This window comes from Nelumbo nucifera, chromosome 3 (genome assembly GCF_055504915.1).
Source record: "Nelumbo nucifera cultivar China Antique chromosome 3, China Antique-T2T, whole genome shotgun sequence".
NCBI lineage: Eukaryota > Viridiplantae > Streptophyta > Magnoliopsida > Proteales > Nelumbonaceae > Nelumbo > Nelumbo nucifera.
Genome location: NC_142651.1, coordinates 99551818 through 99569434, shown reverse-complemented (window position 1 = coordinate 99569434; position 17617 = coordinate 99551818). Strand labels below are relative to the sequence as shown.

Sequence of the window (17617 nt, the reverse complement as noted above, 5' to 3'; positions counted from 1 at the left end):
AACTTCTCCATATCGCCCATGACGTTTGGCTCTGATACCAATTGTTATGGTCCCACGCGTAGGATCCCGTCACGGGTCGGTCCACGGTACGAAGCCCTGCTTCCCCTTGCGCCTTCCCTTGCGTGCAGACCCTATTGTGGATCATAAGAATGTTGTACAGGGTATGCTTACAGTAGAGGACCTCAAGAGTGTCCTTACCGAAGAGGACCATGCGTTTTAAAATATCCTCTCGGCCTTCCCCATATATTTTTTCCTCAATATTACAAAACATAGGGCTATCCATGAACACAAAATCTATGTCATCAATATAAGCTTGGAAAAAAATTACCTCTATATCCTGCCCCTCCACCTTACATCTCTTGCGCACTCCTGTTTCTTGGATTTCTGTATAGTTACCATATGTTGGTGCCGCAACCATAACTTTATGTCCACGCTGAGCCAAGGCCTTCGATAAAGCCCCAGCAACATTGCCAAGCCCACCTGCCTTCGTCAAAGGAGCGCATTCAGCAGGTTCTACTATAATGTTCGTGTCATCGTCCCTGGCCAAAAGAGGAGACTTTACAGTTTCATCCTCCGTGCGCTGATCCTTGGAATTAACTACGGCTGTAGGGGCAGCGATCTGTTGTTCGCTGCATGCCTCTGCCCAGTCCGAACGGCGTCTATTTGTGTTGGCGATTCCCTCCGGACTCATTTCTTTATTGGAGAGGAATGCTTCCAGCAGGCGTCGCATCTCCCAGACGTCTTCCCTGACTTCACGAACCTCCATGCTGGTTTCTGCAAGTTGGTGTTCCAGTTCGTGGACCTTGGAAGACAACTTCTCCATATCGCCCATGACGTTTGGCTCTGATACCAATTGTTATGGTCCCACGCGTAGGATCCCGTCACGGGTCGGTCCACGGTACGAAGCCCTGCTTCCCCTTGCGCCTTCCCTTGCGTGCAGACCCTATTGTGGATCATAAGAATGTTGTACAGGGTATGCTTACAGTAGAGGACCTCAAGAGTGTCCTTACCGAAGAGGACCATGCGTTTTAAAATATCCTCTCGGCCTTCCCCATATATTTTTTCCTCAATATTACAAAACATAGGGCTATCCATGAACACAAAATCTATGTCATCAATATAAGCTTGGAAAAAAATTACCTCTATATCCTGCCCCTCCACCTTACATCTCTTGCGCACTCTTGTTTCTTGGATTTCTGTATAGTTACCATACGTTGGTGCCGCAACCATAACTTTATGTCCACGCTGAGCCAAGGCCTTCGGTAAAGCCCCAGCAACATTGCCAAGCCCACCTGCCTTCGTCAAAGGAGCGCATTCAGCAGGTTCTACTATAATGTTCGTGTCATCGTCCCTGGCCAAAAGAGGAGACTTTACAGTTTCATCCTCCGTGCGCTGATCCTTGGAATTAACTACGGCTGTAGGGGCAGCGATCTGTTGTTCGCTGCATGCCTCTGCCCAGTCCGAACGGCGTCTATTTGTGTTGGCGATTCCCTCCGGACTCATTTCTTTATTGGAGAGGAATGCTTCCAGCAGGCGTCGCATCTCCCAGACGTCTTCCCTGACTTCACGACCCTCCATGCTGGTTTCTGCAAGTTGGTGTTCCAGTTCGTGGACCTTGGAAGACAACTTCTCCATATCGCCCATGACGTTTGGCTCTGATACCAATTGTTATGGTCCCGCGCGTAGGATCCCGTCACGGGTCGGTCCACGGTACGAAGCCCTGCTTCCCCTTGCGCCTTCCCTTGCGTGCAGACCCTATTGTGGATCATAAGAATGTTGTACAGGGTATGCTTACAGTAGAGGACCTCAAGAGTGTCCTTACCGAAGAGGACCATGCGTTTTAAAATATCCTCTCGGCCTTCCCCATATATTTTTTCCTCAATATTACAAAACATAGGGCTATCCATGAACACAAAATCTATGTCATCAATATAAGCTTGGAAAAAAATTACCTCTATATCCTGCCCCTCCACCTTACATCTCTTGCGCACTCCTGTTTCTTGGATTTCTGTATAGTTACCATATGTTGGTGCCGCAACCATAACTTTATGTCCACGCTGAGCCAAGGCCTTCGATAAAGCCCCAGCAACATTGCCAAGCCCACCTGCCTTCGTCAAAGGAGCGCATTCAGCAGGTTCTACTATAATGTTCGTGTCATCGTCCCTGGCCAAAAGAGGAGACTTTACAGTTTCATCCTCCGTGCGCTGATCCTTGGAATTAACTACGGCTGTAGGGGCAGCGATCTGTTGTTCGCTGCATGCCTCTGCCCAGTCCGAACGACGTCTATTTGTGTTGGCGATTCCCTCCGGACTCATTTCTTTATTGGAGAGGAATGCTTCCAGCAGGCGTCGCATCTCCCAGACGTCTTCCCTGACTTCACGAACCTCCATGCTGGTTTCTGCAAGTTGGTGTTCCAGTTCGTGGACCTTGGAAGACAACTTCTCCATATCGCCCATGACGTTTGGCTCTGATACCAATTGTTATGGTCCCGCGCGTAGGATCCCGTCACGGGTCGGTCCACGGTACGAAGCCCTGCTTCCCCTTGCGCCTTCCCTTGCGTGCAGTTTTCCAGCCAAGAAAAGAGTGATGAGAGTTCGGGTGGTCTCTTGGACAAATCACCCCAAGGGAGAGTTCGGGTGGCCTCTTGGACAAATCACCCATTCAGTTTCCACAATAGGATCTGCATACAAGGGAAGGCGCAAGGGGAAGCAGGGCTTCGTACCATGGACCGACCCGTGACGGGATCCTACGCGTGGGACTATAACAGAACCATATAATCAATGCTCACACCACCCCCTTTTTTAGAATATTTAACTGAATGCCATGGAAGTCATTCATGTTGTCTGTGCAGCGAATCGAATTTGTGGACATACTGCTTGAAATGTATATTATTTGTAAATTGATTGATAGCATTGAGGTTGTGACGTATGATATATCTGTCAACTTGAAATGCTTGATTTGAAAATTAAACCAGCAAAAGACCATTAGGCAACTGTTTTTGGTTTGTGGTGTGATAATTTAGGTTTTAAAAACCGGATCGGACACGCAACCGTTTTGGGGACCGTTCACAACCCATTCTGATTAAAAAATAATAATTAAAATGAAAAGCCAAAAATTATTGTTTGGATCAATGGATCAACAGTTCAACCACCTGAATAAGTAGCTCGCTAACCAAATCAACGGTTTTGGTCAAGGAGCGGTTTTAGGGTGAAACAAAACCAGTTGCTAGACTTATTATATTTTTGGGCCAATCGGTCCAACCATCAAGTCTGGTCCAGTTTTTCAAACCATGATGATAATTTAAAACAACCTAAGAAGAAAATGATTCAAAACATCATTGAATAAACCACAGGAATAACGTGGTTATTTGCCAGCAGATTGCATAAGTTACAACTCAAGGTTTTTAAAACCGACCCGGAGAACAAACCAATCAGGGGTCCAGTTTTCAGGTCAAACGGTCCAACCATTCAAACCGAACGATCGGCCCGCTCTGATAAAAAAATTAAAAAACAATCAAAATGGTTTTAATGGTTTGAACAGTTAACCGCCTGGGTAAGTGGTTTACTGACCAAAATCCGGTTTTGAGAAAAAACAGACCTGACCAATTCCCAGTCTTTCCAGTCTAACCGTCCAGTCTAATCCGGTTTTGAAAACCATGTTACAACTTAAAAATTAAGGATGGAGTAGAAAACATAAGTGAACCAAAACACACTTCATGGTGATCATTCTCACCTTATCTATAACACACCACCCTTAAGTTAATCAAGGGAGCTAACTATGAGCTTATCATGTGTAGAAGCGAGTGACATGCAATGGTTTAGTGTAGAGGTGTAAAACGGCGTGTGCAAAGTGCAGGCCGTGTCGTGTTGGCCCGTGGGTCATTTTGGGCCATGCCACCCTTCCTAAGGATAATTTGGGGGGTTGGCCCGGCACAGCCCACAGCCTAAGCCCGTGTGTGCCCATGCCATGTCGTGTTGTGTCGCAAGCTTAGGCCAGGTAGGCTGCAAGCCATGCAGGGCCTTGGGCGTGGGCCAAACCAAGTCATACTGGTTTTTGTTTTTTCTTTTTGACTTTTTATTTTTTTTATTTCTTTGCTAAGTAAAACTAAAATATTTAACTTTCCTTTGAGAACTATTTGAAAAAAATAAGAAATCTAACAAAGAAATGAAAAAAAAAACACTTAACCAAATAAGAAGTCAAAAAGACAAAGTGGAAGAAAATAGGAATTTTATTTCATTTAAATTTGAATGATACAAAGCATACAATGGTTGGATGAATAAAATATGAAAATTAGAAAATGGAATAAATTAATAAAATATAAAATAATATAATATAATTACAAATTGAAAATAAAAAAAAAAATTACGTTATTAAAAAATATCAAATAAATTAAAGAAAATTAAAACAAAATTTATAATAATTTGAAAAAATGCTATACAATTAAGTATACAGAAAATATTGAATTCATCATTTTCTCTTATTGTTCTTGACTTTGATCATTTGCTTCAGATGATTGTAAAGTTATTTATCACTTTACCCAAAATGCCCCCCATTCTAGCAGTTATATAGCTATTAGGGGGCATTTGAGTCATTCTTTCTCCTCCCCCCCACAAACCAAAATACATAAATACCCCCTGTCTAGTTGTTCATAGCTATTGGGGTGTATTTTTGTAAACCCTCCAAAAGCTGAAGGCTCGCTATGGGCCCACGGGTCGTGCTGTGCCGGCCTATGACGGGCTGTGTCGTGCCAGCACATGGACCTAGAATCTTAGGCCCAACACGGCCCAGGCCATCATGTCGAGCCTGGCACAGCCCACGAACCGTCATGCCAGGCCAATCCAGAGTATCGATACACCCTAATTAGTGAGAATGTTAATACATCACATGCTTCCCTTTTTATTTTTATTTTTTCAAAAAAAAAAGCAAAATAAGGCTAAGAAATAGATTTAGACATGGATTAACATATAAAATAGAGGATTTGGGGATTATTCTTAACAAAAGGCATATTCAAAACCTTGCCGATACGATATGATATACACATTTCATATGGGGCATATTGTGTCGATACTTTAAACCTTAGCCAAGGAGACAAACCTAACTTCCAAAAGACAACATTGAACTTTGTCAAGCACAAAATGAAAATCCAACTTCATGTGTATGGTTTCTAGTGTGTTGAACAGGATTGGAAGCCAAACAGAAAATGCTTCATTTACATGGTAAAACATTTTTAGATTTGCATACTCTATTTGTAACCATGATTTGCACTTGTTGTGGCAAAGCAGATTTTGCATTCTAAAAACTGATGCAAATTCTGCATCACCTTCCTTCTACCTTAATTCTCTCTCATGTAAAACAAGGAATGCATTATTTTACTTCCTGTTTACTCCTTCCAAATTGAGAGAGCATATCTTTCACCTTCAAACAGGGACTTGTTCATGGGCCAGGCCAAGTTCGGGCTGGGCTTTATCTATTTATGAACAGAAAATATTCAGGTCCGAGCCTGAGTTCAGCCCTTATATAAAGTCTAAAGCCCAATCCAAGCCCAAAACCCGGTCTATACATAAAAAGTCCTATTTACAATGTAATTTAATAAACTAATAAATTAATTCCTATTTCCTGAATTATAAGTTAACATTTGGTAACAATTTAATAAATTAATATATATTATTAATTATTAATATATCATTTTTATCATTATAATATTATCGGGCCAGGCTTGGGCTTTTTCACGGGCCTAAAATTTTGTCCACGCCCCATAAATAGCGGGCCAAGCCAGGCAAGGCCACTTCGTCAGGCTACCCCTGCACTTGAACAGGTCCACATCATTCTAGTTCCCATGTTGCTCCATCAAGAAGGAAAACAAAACAAGGTCAAACATGAAAAAAAAAAGAAGAAGAAGAAGAAAAGGCCTTTTTATAGTCCATTCCCCCTCATAATTGTTTTATTAAATCCCTAAAGCTGCATTCGGAAACAATGCAAATAAGTGTGAATGCAAATATGTAAAACGTAAAACGGTTCATATAAATTGTAAAAGTGGATTAGTTTTGCACTAAAAAATTTACCTTCTTACCAAAACAGACATTTAACTGTAATGGATGCAAATATGAATTCCAATAAAGTATATGCTTTCTTTTTTATCAAAAGCCCACTTGAATGCAAATTTACTTCTTTTTTTTATTCACGTACTTTTACATCTTATTATCAATGTAAATATGCATTGATCTGTCATTTGTCAATGCATAAATGTAATGTTGCCAAATACAGGCAAAAGTGAACCAAGTGCAAATTTATCCTGAACGGAGATTTACACTTCATTTGCATTGTTTCCAAACACAGTCTAAATGTATTTATCCCAGCCCCCCATAAACACCATCCCCGTGAATTGGGAATCTTCCCTTAACACTAACCCAAGTTGTACTATTGCATTAAGAATTCTGAGATGGACTGAAGTCAATTACCCCCAAGAAAAAGAAAAGAAAAGAAAAGAAAAAGTGAACTAGATTTTACACGTGACTAAAATTTATCTTTTTTAGAGAGGGGGCCAGTTGGATTGTGGAGTAATGACATGCCCTGTTGGGGCATATAAAAATAGACATGGCCCCGTTTTAAATGGGAGAGAATGAAGTAGAAGGGTAGAAGGATAATTAAAATCAAAATCTTAAATCAATGTTTTGGATGTTCATGAAGATACAAATGATCTTGTCCTGCCATAAACTTTCCCTAGTGGTGCAAAAAGTAAACCTAATGCAAAAGCTCCTACCGCACTTTCCATTAATCATGACTCATTACATTTAATTAGACGTGCAACTTGGGCTAAGTCGGTTTGGGAAATTGTGAAATTTGAATGGACTAAATTCTAACCTAAGCCCAATAATTCAACTTTTTCTTTTTCTTTTTTTATCCATGGGGACTTTTTCTTTTTTTTTTTTTTTTTTTCATCCATGGGGCTACACAACGAGTTGGGATCATGAGATGTGCGGTGTAGGATCATGTTAATAGGGGTTGGAACATATTTTGTTGGCTGATGATATAAATTAAGGTTTTTAAAATCAGACCGGATGGAGAATCTTTTTGGGTTCAGTTTCTAGGTCGAACGATCCAACTATCTGGTCCGAATGGACAACCACTCTGACAAAAAAAAAAAGCGGTTGAAAACCGTTTCCAAACCGAACAGTTCGATGGTCTGATTGCCCGGGTCAGCAGTTCACTAACCAAATCAACAGTTTTTTACCAAAAGAGGTTTTGGGGTTAAACGGAACCAGTAAGGTGACTGGTGACTGGTTCCTGGTTTTTTCTGGTCGAACTGCCCGATCCAGTCCAATTTTGAAAACATTGATACGAATTCCTACAAAGTGGGGGTAGCCCATCCTCCAAACCCACATAATCCCCCAACCCTGGTGTGAGCGGTATTTGATACCAAGCCTTCCCTACAACACACCAGTGGGGAGACCTTACCAACTAGTGAATTGGCACCTCGCAATCAAGAATTAATGTTTCCCCATGACAAGTATATATATATATATATATATAAAGGAATTCACATCTGCGCCCCACAATGTTCCGAAACATCATTGGGAGATATTTCCAATACAAGACGTTGTGGGGCGCAGATCTGAACTGAATATAAAGAGGAAAGAGAAGAGATAAGGACGTCTCACCAAAGGCCTCCCACGGACTCCTCTCAATTTTTATACAATGCACGTGTGGACTCAAAAAGTAAAGATAAAATATTAAAAATCATAATTACTTCTTCTCCCGTTACAATTAGACACCGTCCTATTTAATTCCCACAACCCATTAAGTTCACTTTAAGTGTTATCTTTCAAGAGGCAGCCAATGCACCAATTTCTTCATTGTGGTCTGCTCCAATTTGCTACAAGGAGGTCTATATTGATCCATCCATGCACCGATTTGGAATTTATAGTTTTTGTGATAATATGTTCATTTAATATAATTTCTTTGGTACCCCTAATTTAATTTATTTTATGGGGATGGTTTTTATAGGGTGTGGGCATAAATACATTTGGAAAATCAATCAAACAATTTTCAAAGGGACTGAACTCTAAAAAAAAAAAAAACATTTATTTAAATATTTCATCTATTAATTTAAATATAATAAGTTTGATTTAAATATTTCATCTAAAAAAACAATATGTTCAGCTTGTCTGCTTTCATGACCACCATATACATTTAATTATTTCAAAGAAATTCCCATTGATTTACTCAGTGATGGGAGTAGGTTTCCCAAAGCAATCTAAGGAAGCATATCCACAAATTAAAATTAAGCCAACGCTCATGTTCAGCCTTCAGTTTTGTAGGTGTTTGGCAAAAATGCTTTTGGAACAGAAGTTTAACTAAGGTGGTACTTGGGGATCGATGCCGAGTGCCACATCAGCACTCGGTTATTTTGTTGTTTGGTTGGCTATTAATGTTAGTAAAATTGAGCTGAAAAGATGAATCACCAAAAATAACGATTCCTCTTTTTAGACCAATGATATAACATCTGACATGGATAGGGTCTAAAAACAAAAGTCAGTGCTGATAATCACTACTACCAGATAAACTCATATATAACCTATTTCGAAATTAAATCAGTGATCTAAAATATCAGACGGCCAGTAAATGTTCTTGTCTCTAATTAAATGACCATTACCATTAATTTTGAGCCAAGCATATTGAAAAGAATTTGGGTTACATCCTTAGCATATATCAGCTCAGGAAAGAATTGACGCGAGGTTTGGTTTGCTGAATTTATTACCTTTTAGAAAGTGAATAAACAATCTAGTACTCTTCAGCTCTCCTCTCAAATGTTCTCAATGTACAACTGTAGTGTCATGTGGATAGGTATGGGTAGGTTTCTTATGGGTAGGAGATCCGAACACCTCCCCTCTACTCTCTTTCACTCTATATAAGGACCCTTCAACTGTCATAAGACAGCAATAGGATGCAAGACCGATGGCTGGAATGGAGGTGGCGGAGAGCGGAGGGAAGGTGGTTAAGGCGGAGAACCCAACAACTGTCATAAGGTTGCCGGAGTTCTTGCTTCGACTGCTGGCCTTCGTCACAACCCTGGTTGCCGCCATCGTCATGGGAGTTAACAAGGAAACTAAGATCGTCCCTATCCCTGACCTTCCTCCCTTGGAAGTTGCTGTTACTGCCAAATCTGGCCTGATCTCCACTTCCATGTAAGCTCTCTAATTAATTACCTTTTCCTTTTATTGGGTAAATTACAAAGACTCCCCTTGTAATGACAAATACTCGACGACCCCTGAACTTTCACTTTGCAACAAATAGTCCATTACCATTAAGTCAGATGACAGAATGTGTTAAAATTATCAAAATGTCCACCTAAACTTTCCTTATTTTCTTTTTCTTGTCCTTTTTCTCTGAAGGCTATGTTTGGTTTGAAGGAAAAGATAGGGAAAGGTGGGGAAACCTATACAAGGTTTGTAAAGGTTTTCATTCCATTCCCTACTTTTTCCCTCAAATCAAATACAGCCTAAATGCTAAAAGAACAAAAATACCTTTGTTTTCTGCAAACAAACGAAACCAGCTAAAATAACAAGTATTTTTCATTGACATGTAAAAAAAAAATCTTTTTTAAATTCTTGATTCATTTCACTCACATAAATGCCTCTCTTCATCTTAAAATATAAAAATTATCCACTCCTTTCTCCAATAAATCAAGAAAAAACAAACAAATTAAAACCACATAAATTTATATCCATCAGAAATAAATCTGCAAGAATCCATTCGAGCAACCGCATGAGAAGGCATCAATGTTATGTTTAGAAAACGAATGGAATCATAAATCATTCAAATAAATAATAAAAGGGTAATTCGGAGATTTGAAAAACTTTAAACAACTAAATAAGAATATTTTTTTTTTTGAAGTTAACTGATGAAACTCCAAGGCTATATTTGGTTTGAAGGAAAAAGTAGGGAAAGGAAGGAAAAGACAGGGAAATCTATACAAACCAAACATAACCTAAGAGAGTGAAAGTTGAGAAGGGTCTTTCTAATTTACCCTTGTGTATTAATTTGTCCTCTGTTGATCAATAATATATTAACTGACTTAATTTACTTGTTAAGATACTTCGTGGTGGCAAACGCCATAGCATGCACTCACACAGCGTTCTCTCTGCTGCTGTCAATAATCCCCAAGCGAGTCGGAACAAATGGCTTCTCGCCGGCAGTTGTGATCCTCGACGTGATAATGGTGGGACTGCTTCTCTCCGGTAGTGGAGCCGCCTCTGCCATCGGCGTCGTTGCCTACAAAGGCAACTCACACTTGAAATGGAACGAGGTTTGTAGCGTATTTGGGAAATACTGTCACCAGGCTGCAGCTTCCATCGTGGTGTCTCTGCTTGGATCCTTTGTGCTCATCTTGCTGGTGGTGCTGGCCGTTTTGAAACTCCATAAGAAATTTAAATAGCTTAGTCTGTTTATTGATGTTTATCGATCTGTTAATCAAGTGTTCAGACTTGAAATCATGTATTTGTGTATGGTAATGGGTTGGTGGGAGAATTGGGCTATGGTGTAGTTTAATATAAATAAAATAGCGGGATTTGTTAAGCAAAAGTTAAATGATAGAAATACATAAGAGTATACAATTATTTTATATTTTTTTATTTTTTAAATAATATTTAATGATTATTTATATTTTGAGTTCGACAATGATATAGAAAATATATGATATCTGAAAAAACTTTGACCAATCAATTGGTATCATAAACATGGTAGCCAATAGGATTCAACTCAAACTGATACAACCCGAGTTGGGCGGATTCACTAATGGTTAGTTGGTTTCGGGTAGGGGTGCAAATGGATCAGATCATGATCCAATCCGAAGTCCGATCCTATATTCTTGGATTCAGATAGCCCCATTTTTGAATCTTCGGATCCGATTAGAAACTAGGTCAAATTTAAATCACTCGACCCCTATCTGGTTCGATAAGATTCGATCCGATATATATGTTATTTATTTATATATATAAATATATATATAACACCTATAGATATGTTACTTATTTATTCATTTATAAATATATTATTTATATTACATTTTGTAAATTTGTTATATTATTTATTTTTTTATAAAAAATATGTATATATATGATGAAAAAAGTTGAAAAGATACTTGTAGTTTTTGTTTAGCACGTGCACGGCATTCAACGCGTTGCTGATATACACGCTGGAGTTGTTCCCAACGTGTGTGAGGAACTCAGCATTGTCAATGGTTAGGCAAGCACTGGTGTTCGGTGGGGTGTTCAATCCAGTGTTGGTGGCCACCGAGAGGAAAGATGGATTCTTATCTTACGGGGTGTTTGGGTTGGTAATTGGGTGTTATGAACTGTTTGTGGTTTGCTTGCCAGAGACCAGAGGTGGGACCCTCTATGACATGATGGAAGTTTTTATTTATTTAAATTGTTATATTTTATTTTCATTTTAATAATTTATTAATTTTTTAAAATCAAATTAGATTCATGTGTATAATATCCGAGATCTGCAATTAACAGTATCGGGTCGAATTTGGATATGCCCTAATTCGAATATGATCTGATCTGTTTGCATTCCTAGTTTCGAGTGACCAACTCTCCAACCTAACCAGGTTGATTTGGTTGACCAAACAACTAACCAACCCGTGAACTCTCCTAATTTTAGCTAAATCCATAATCTAATCTCTAATAAATAAAAATAGTTCTTCAATGACTATTGAAAATTTATAGCAAACATACACAATTATTGAAAATATTTGGTAATAAAAATACAATAAATAACAATAAAAATACAATAATTAAAAAAATAAAATAAAACTAAAAAATATATTAAATTAGTCAATAAATAGTATAATCTCAAACAATAGTTTAATCTCTAATAAATATTAATCAATAAATTATAACAAAAATACAATAAATATAGTAAGTATAATAAATTAAACTTGAAAAGTTAAATAACTGTAGTTTAATCTCTAATAATTATTGAAAATTTTCTGTTAAATAACAAAAACAAAAATAGATTTATACATAACTATTGAAAAAATATTTATCACAAAAAACAATAAATAATTACTTGAAATACAACAAATATTGATTTTAGTATATAATAAATATAGATTAAGATTTTAAAACTATTATTAATAAACTTTAACTTTTTCTGAAAGTTATTGTCTAGAATTATTAATTTATATAAGTGAAATTAGTTATTTAGAAAATATCATTATCTAAATTTTAAAATATTAAATATTTATTGAATTTAATAATCTACAAAATTATAATTTACACTATTATTACATAATTTCATTATTAATTTTGTAAAATATTAAATTATTATTAATTTGAATATTATGTTATAATGATTTTTCTAGTTTTAAGAAACTTTTTTAATTTCTAATAATTATTGAAAATTTTATGTTAAATAACAAAAAAAAAGATTTATACATTTATTGAAAGTACATTTATCACAAAAAACAATAAATAATTACTTGAAATATAACAAATATTGATTTTAGTATATATAAATATATAATAAATATAGATTAAGATTTTAAAATTATTATTAATAAACTTTAATTTTTTTAAAAGTTATTTTCTATAATTATTAATTAATATAAGTGAAATTAGTTATTTACAATATTATTTAGTTTTTTGAATAATATCATTATTTAAATTTTAAAATATTAACTATTTACTGAACTTAATATTCCAAAAAATTATAATTTATACTATTATTACATAATTTCGTTATTAATTTTAGAAACTATTAAATTATTTTTAATTTAAATATTATGTTATAATGATTTTTCTAGTTTTAAGAATTTTTTTTTAAATTTATTACATAGTTTCATTATTTTAACCATTTAATATCTAGTTATGTTAAATATTTCACTAGTTAAAATATCTACTCATTTAAAAATTTAAATAATATATAAAATATTTGAAAATTTTAATTATTTGACTTTTATTTATTTTAAATTATTACATAATATTAAATATTTTGTTATATAATTATTTAGCTATTTTTAATATTTTTTATTTTAGATATTTAGTTATTGAAATATTTAAGCAATATTTTACTTTTTAATGTTAAATATTTATTTATTTGAATAACATTTAAATCAAATAATCCAGAAAACAACAATTTATATTTTTAGTACATAACTTATTTGAATTACATTTAAATTTATTAATCTGGAAAACAATAATTTTATAAAAATATAAAGTTATTAATAATATGAATAATATTAAATCTATTATAACTATTTTTTGTGTTTTTAATAAATATTTTAAAGTTATTATATAACTTTGTGAGAATATTAAATAATTTTTAAATTTTTTAATCCAAACATTCTTTAGATAAATATAGATAAAAAGTGGGGGAGAGGATAAATTGGACTAGAGATAATTTAGGAGAGAAATCTCTATTAAATTAGAGATAATTTAGGAGAAAGTGAGGGATAGTGGGGGAGGTAGTTTAGGAGAGGATATTATTTTAGGTTATTAGGAATGTGTGGGGAACAGAAAGAGAGAGTATAACTATTTTTTTGTGTTTTCATTAAATATTTTAAAGTTATTATATAACTAGAGAATGACCCCGTACTAAGTACAGGGTAACTAAATGCATGTATAATTTAGTTTGAAGTTTACTATTTAGTTATCAAAAATTAAATTAAAAAAAAAAACTAATATAGGTCTTGCATCTTTGTAGTTGACAATCTATTCTGACCTATTTTATTTGAAACCCACTAATTTATATTTTTTAATTTGATTTAAGATATAAAACGAGATCTTATTAGTAAACAATAGCCCACTTTATTTGGTATTTACTATATATCTAATAAATCTATTTTGAGTTATTTATTTTTAAAAGTTAAATTAGGTTGCTTCCTAAAAGTTAAATCAAGTTTGTAATTAATAAAGTATTTTCTTTTTGAAAAAAAAATCATTTAAAAACAAATGTGGGTTGATGGTAATCTTTTAATGGGTTTCACCATTTGTATTTAATATACTAGATAAACATGTGTTAAGCAAATAAATAATTGTCTATTGAGAATGTTTATGAGTGAAATTACCCACTTTTTGAACCCTATTTCTTGAATTAATAGGATGCCACGTGTCTAAATAGTGGTAGTGGATTGTGGGCTTTAGCAGCAACTTCTTAGAAAATGCCATGTGTCTAATTTTCCAGAAAAAATGAGAAGGCCACATGTTTGAATAGTGGAGGACTGTAGCATGGTAGTGGATTGTGGGCTTTAACAGAAATTTCTCAATAAAATGACACGTGTCTAGCTTTCCAAAAAATGAGGAAGGTCACTTGTGTGAATGGTAGTAGTGGGTTGTGGGCTTTAACAACAACTTCTTAGAAAATGCCACGTGTCTAGATATCCAGAAAAATGAGAAAGCCACATGTCTAAATGGTAGGGAGCTATAGCTTAAAGACCTTCCTTTAATATATATATTAGATTTCGTGAGAATATTAAATAAATTTTAAATTTTTTAATTCAAACTTAAATAAAAAGTGGGGGAGAGGATAAATAGTATTAGAGATAATTTAGGAGATAAACCCCTATTAAATTGGAGATAATTTAGGAGAAAGTGAAGGATAGTAGGGGAGGTAGTTTAGGAGAAATTTTAGGAGATGATATTATTTAGGTTATTGGGAACCCGGGAGCAAGAGAGAAAGAGATTTTATGTAATTTTTATGGGGAAGGAGAGCATATCATTGGTTGTTTAAAAATGAGATGAAATAAAAAAATAAAAAATTCAAAAAAGGAGAAAATTTCTTCACTGTTGTATTTTGGTCATGAATTTAACATTAATTACTATTAAAAAAGCACTAGTAACAATCAAAAATAACATAGTTATTGACCTAACTCTAGATAATGTTAGCAAACTGTTGAGTATCAAAAAAAAAAGTGTAATGGATCGGATTTGAATCTAGATAACGTAGGCAATTATTGTAGTAATTAATATAATCAATATTAATCAATTACTGTTTACTATATAATTGGAATAATTTTAATTATTTACTGAATTTCATTAATTATTGAAATACCTCATGATGTAATCGTTTCTGGTTACGTACCAATTTTTTTGTGATGTACCAATTTTTTGGCTAAGTACCTCATCATTTGACCTACCCCCAGGTGGCCTATGACTCAGAGGATGATGGAGCTCCCTAGTGGCGAACTGCCTGGTGATGAGCTACCTGGTGGCGAACTCCCTGGTGGTGAGCTACCTGGTGATGAGCTCCCTGGTGGAGAGCTACCTGGTGACGAGCTCCTTGGTGATGAGCTACTTGGTGACGAGCTCCCTGGTGGTGAGCTACTTGGTGACGAGCTCCCTAGTGGTGAGCTACTTGGTGACAAGCTCCCTAGTAGAGAGCTACCTGGTGACGAGCTCCCTGGTGGAGAGCTACCTGGTGACGAGCTCCCTAGTGGTGAGCTACCTGGTGACGAGCTCCCTGGTGGAGAGCTACTTGGTGACGAGCTCCCTGGTGGAGAGCTACTTGGTGGCGAGCTCCCTGGTGGTGAGCTACTTGGTGATGAACTCCCTGGTGGAGAGCTACCTAGTGACGAGCTCCCTAGTGGTGAGCTACTTGGTGACGAGCTCCCTGGTGTAGCGCAACCCGACTGCCCTCTGCATGAGGTGATCTCCTCTCCTTTGCAGGCGGCGAGAGCTGAGGGACCTGCGAGAATTGAATCAGAGGACTCGGGGGTATTTTCCCGGCGGGGACTCTCTGATGCCTAAGTTAGCATTCTGATTGTAGGGAGCTTGGAGAGAAATGAGAGAGCTAGAGAGCAAGGATTACCTCCATTTTTTCATTATCTCCCCCTTTTGTTTGGGGGTCGGAGTCCTTATATAATGGTGTCCTGTCAAACCAGGCATAACAGCCTCTGTCAAGTCAGGCGTAGCTGCCTCTGTCTCTCTGTTGCAGCCATTACTGCCAGAGCTGAGGTGGCGGGTGCAGGCGGCTGCTGCAGAGTACGGCGCTGCCAGTCAAAGGACAACTCTCAGGACTGGCAGGCACGACGCCGCCTAGCGAGAGACGTGGGCACAGACCTCCGAATCTGTCAGGTACGGTTGTCAGGCAGGAGATCTTCCTGCGATACGCCGAGCTGCCCCTAAGTGTCGAGCTGCCCCTAAGTGGCGAGCTCTTCGTAAGACGCCAGGCTGCCTGCAGAGTGGTCAACTGCCTGTGGCGAGCTGCCTATGCCGAGTTGCCTGTAAGTGCCGAGCTGCCCCTAAGTGGCGAGCTCTTCGTAAGACGCCAGGCTGCCTGCGGAGTGGCCGGCTGCCTATGTCGAGCTGCCTATGTTGAGCTGCCCCTAGCTATACCGAGCTCCCCGAGCTATGTCGAGCTGCTTGTGGCGAGCTCTGCCGAGCTGCTTGTGGCGAGCTCTGCCGAGCTGCCTGTGGCGAGCCATGCCGAGCTGTCTATAAGTGGCAAGTTGTGGCAAGCTCTGCCGAGCTGCCCAGATGTCAAGATGCTGCACTTGGTTTGCATGAGGTGACAGGTGTAACAATTTCACTAGAGGGCCAAATCCGCCCTCATCACCTCACTAATTTCATTAATTTGATTAATTATTTCAATAAGTTTAACAATTTCATGAATTTCAGTAATTTCAATAATTTCACGCATTAATTAATTTAAATAATTTCAGTAATTATTTAATGACAATAATTATCAGCAATTACTATTGATAACTATTAACGATAATAATTGTTTAGTAATTACTATTAATTATATAAAGATAATAAATATTTCAGTAATTATTATTGAATTACTCAATATGAAGTTAATGAATAAAATAACTATTGAATTATTCAACTATCTAGTGATTTGGATTGTTGGATGTTGTGTACCATCGTTTGGATGTTAGAAGTTGTCTCGAAAGCCAAATTCCAACATTAAACCAGCAAAAAATAGCATATTAGATAAAAATGATCTCTATTCTATAAAAGAATATTATGACAGATTGCGACTTAGTAGTGATTTACAACATTTTTGGCCCAATAGGACCCCATTCTTTAGTATGAAAACAATATTATGAATCATGGTTTTTAAAATCGGACCGAACGGTTGGACCAGAAAAACTAGGAATTGGTCAGGTGATCAGTTTCGGTTTTTCCCAAAATTGGAAATTTGTCCAAAACCGTTGATTTTGGTCAGCAAATCGCTGACCCGGGCGGTTAATCATTTAAACGATTTTGACCGTTTTTTCTTTTTTTTTGTCAGAATGGGTTGACCGTTTGTTTCAAACGGTCAGACCGTCTAACCCGGTAACCGGACCCCTGACCAGTTCAACCTCTGGGTTGTTTTTAAAAACCATGTTATGAATCCAAAAGTTATAATAAAAGAAGATGAACCTGAGTGAGATGTAAGATAAAATTATAATAAAAGAAGATGAACCTGAGTGAGATGAAACCCCTGATTCAAATGAAAGAAAGCCATAAAAGTGTCTACAGTTCAAAAAAAATGATGTAAGATAAAAACACAGAAAAAACTTATACGGGTATACAAAGTTGGCAACACTCTTACCTGTTCAATGCATTAGACGCTTATGCTCTTTGATAGTGAGAAGACTCTGAAATTATGGAAACTCTGAAACGATAGA

At 36.6% G+C, this 17617-nt stretch overlaps 1 protein-coding gene across 1 annotated transcript; it reads left to right on the top strand.

The window, feature by feature from the left end:
• The first annotated feature begins 8932 nt into the window (after positions 1-8932).
• Positions 8933-10581, top strand: LOC104588948 (CASP-like protein 1E1). Its single transcript, XM_010247092.2, has 2 exons — positions 8933-9185; positions 10093-10581. The coding sequence occupies exons 1-2, from the start codon at positions 8956-8958 to the stop codon at positions 10433-10435; spliced, it is 573 nt and encodes a 190-aa protein (XP_010245394.1). The 5' UTR covers positions 8933-8955; the 3' UTR covers positions 10436-10581.
• Positions 10582-17617: the final 7036 nt, after the last annotated feature.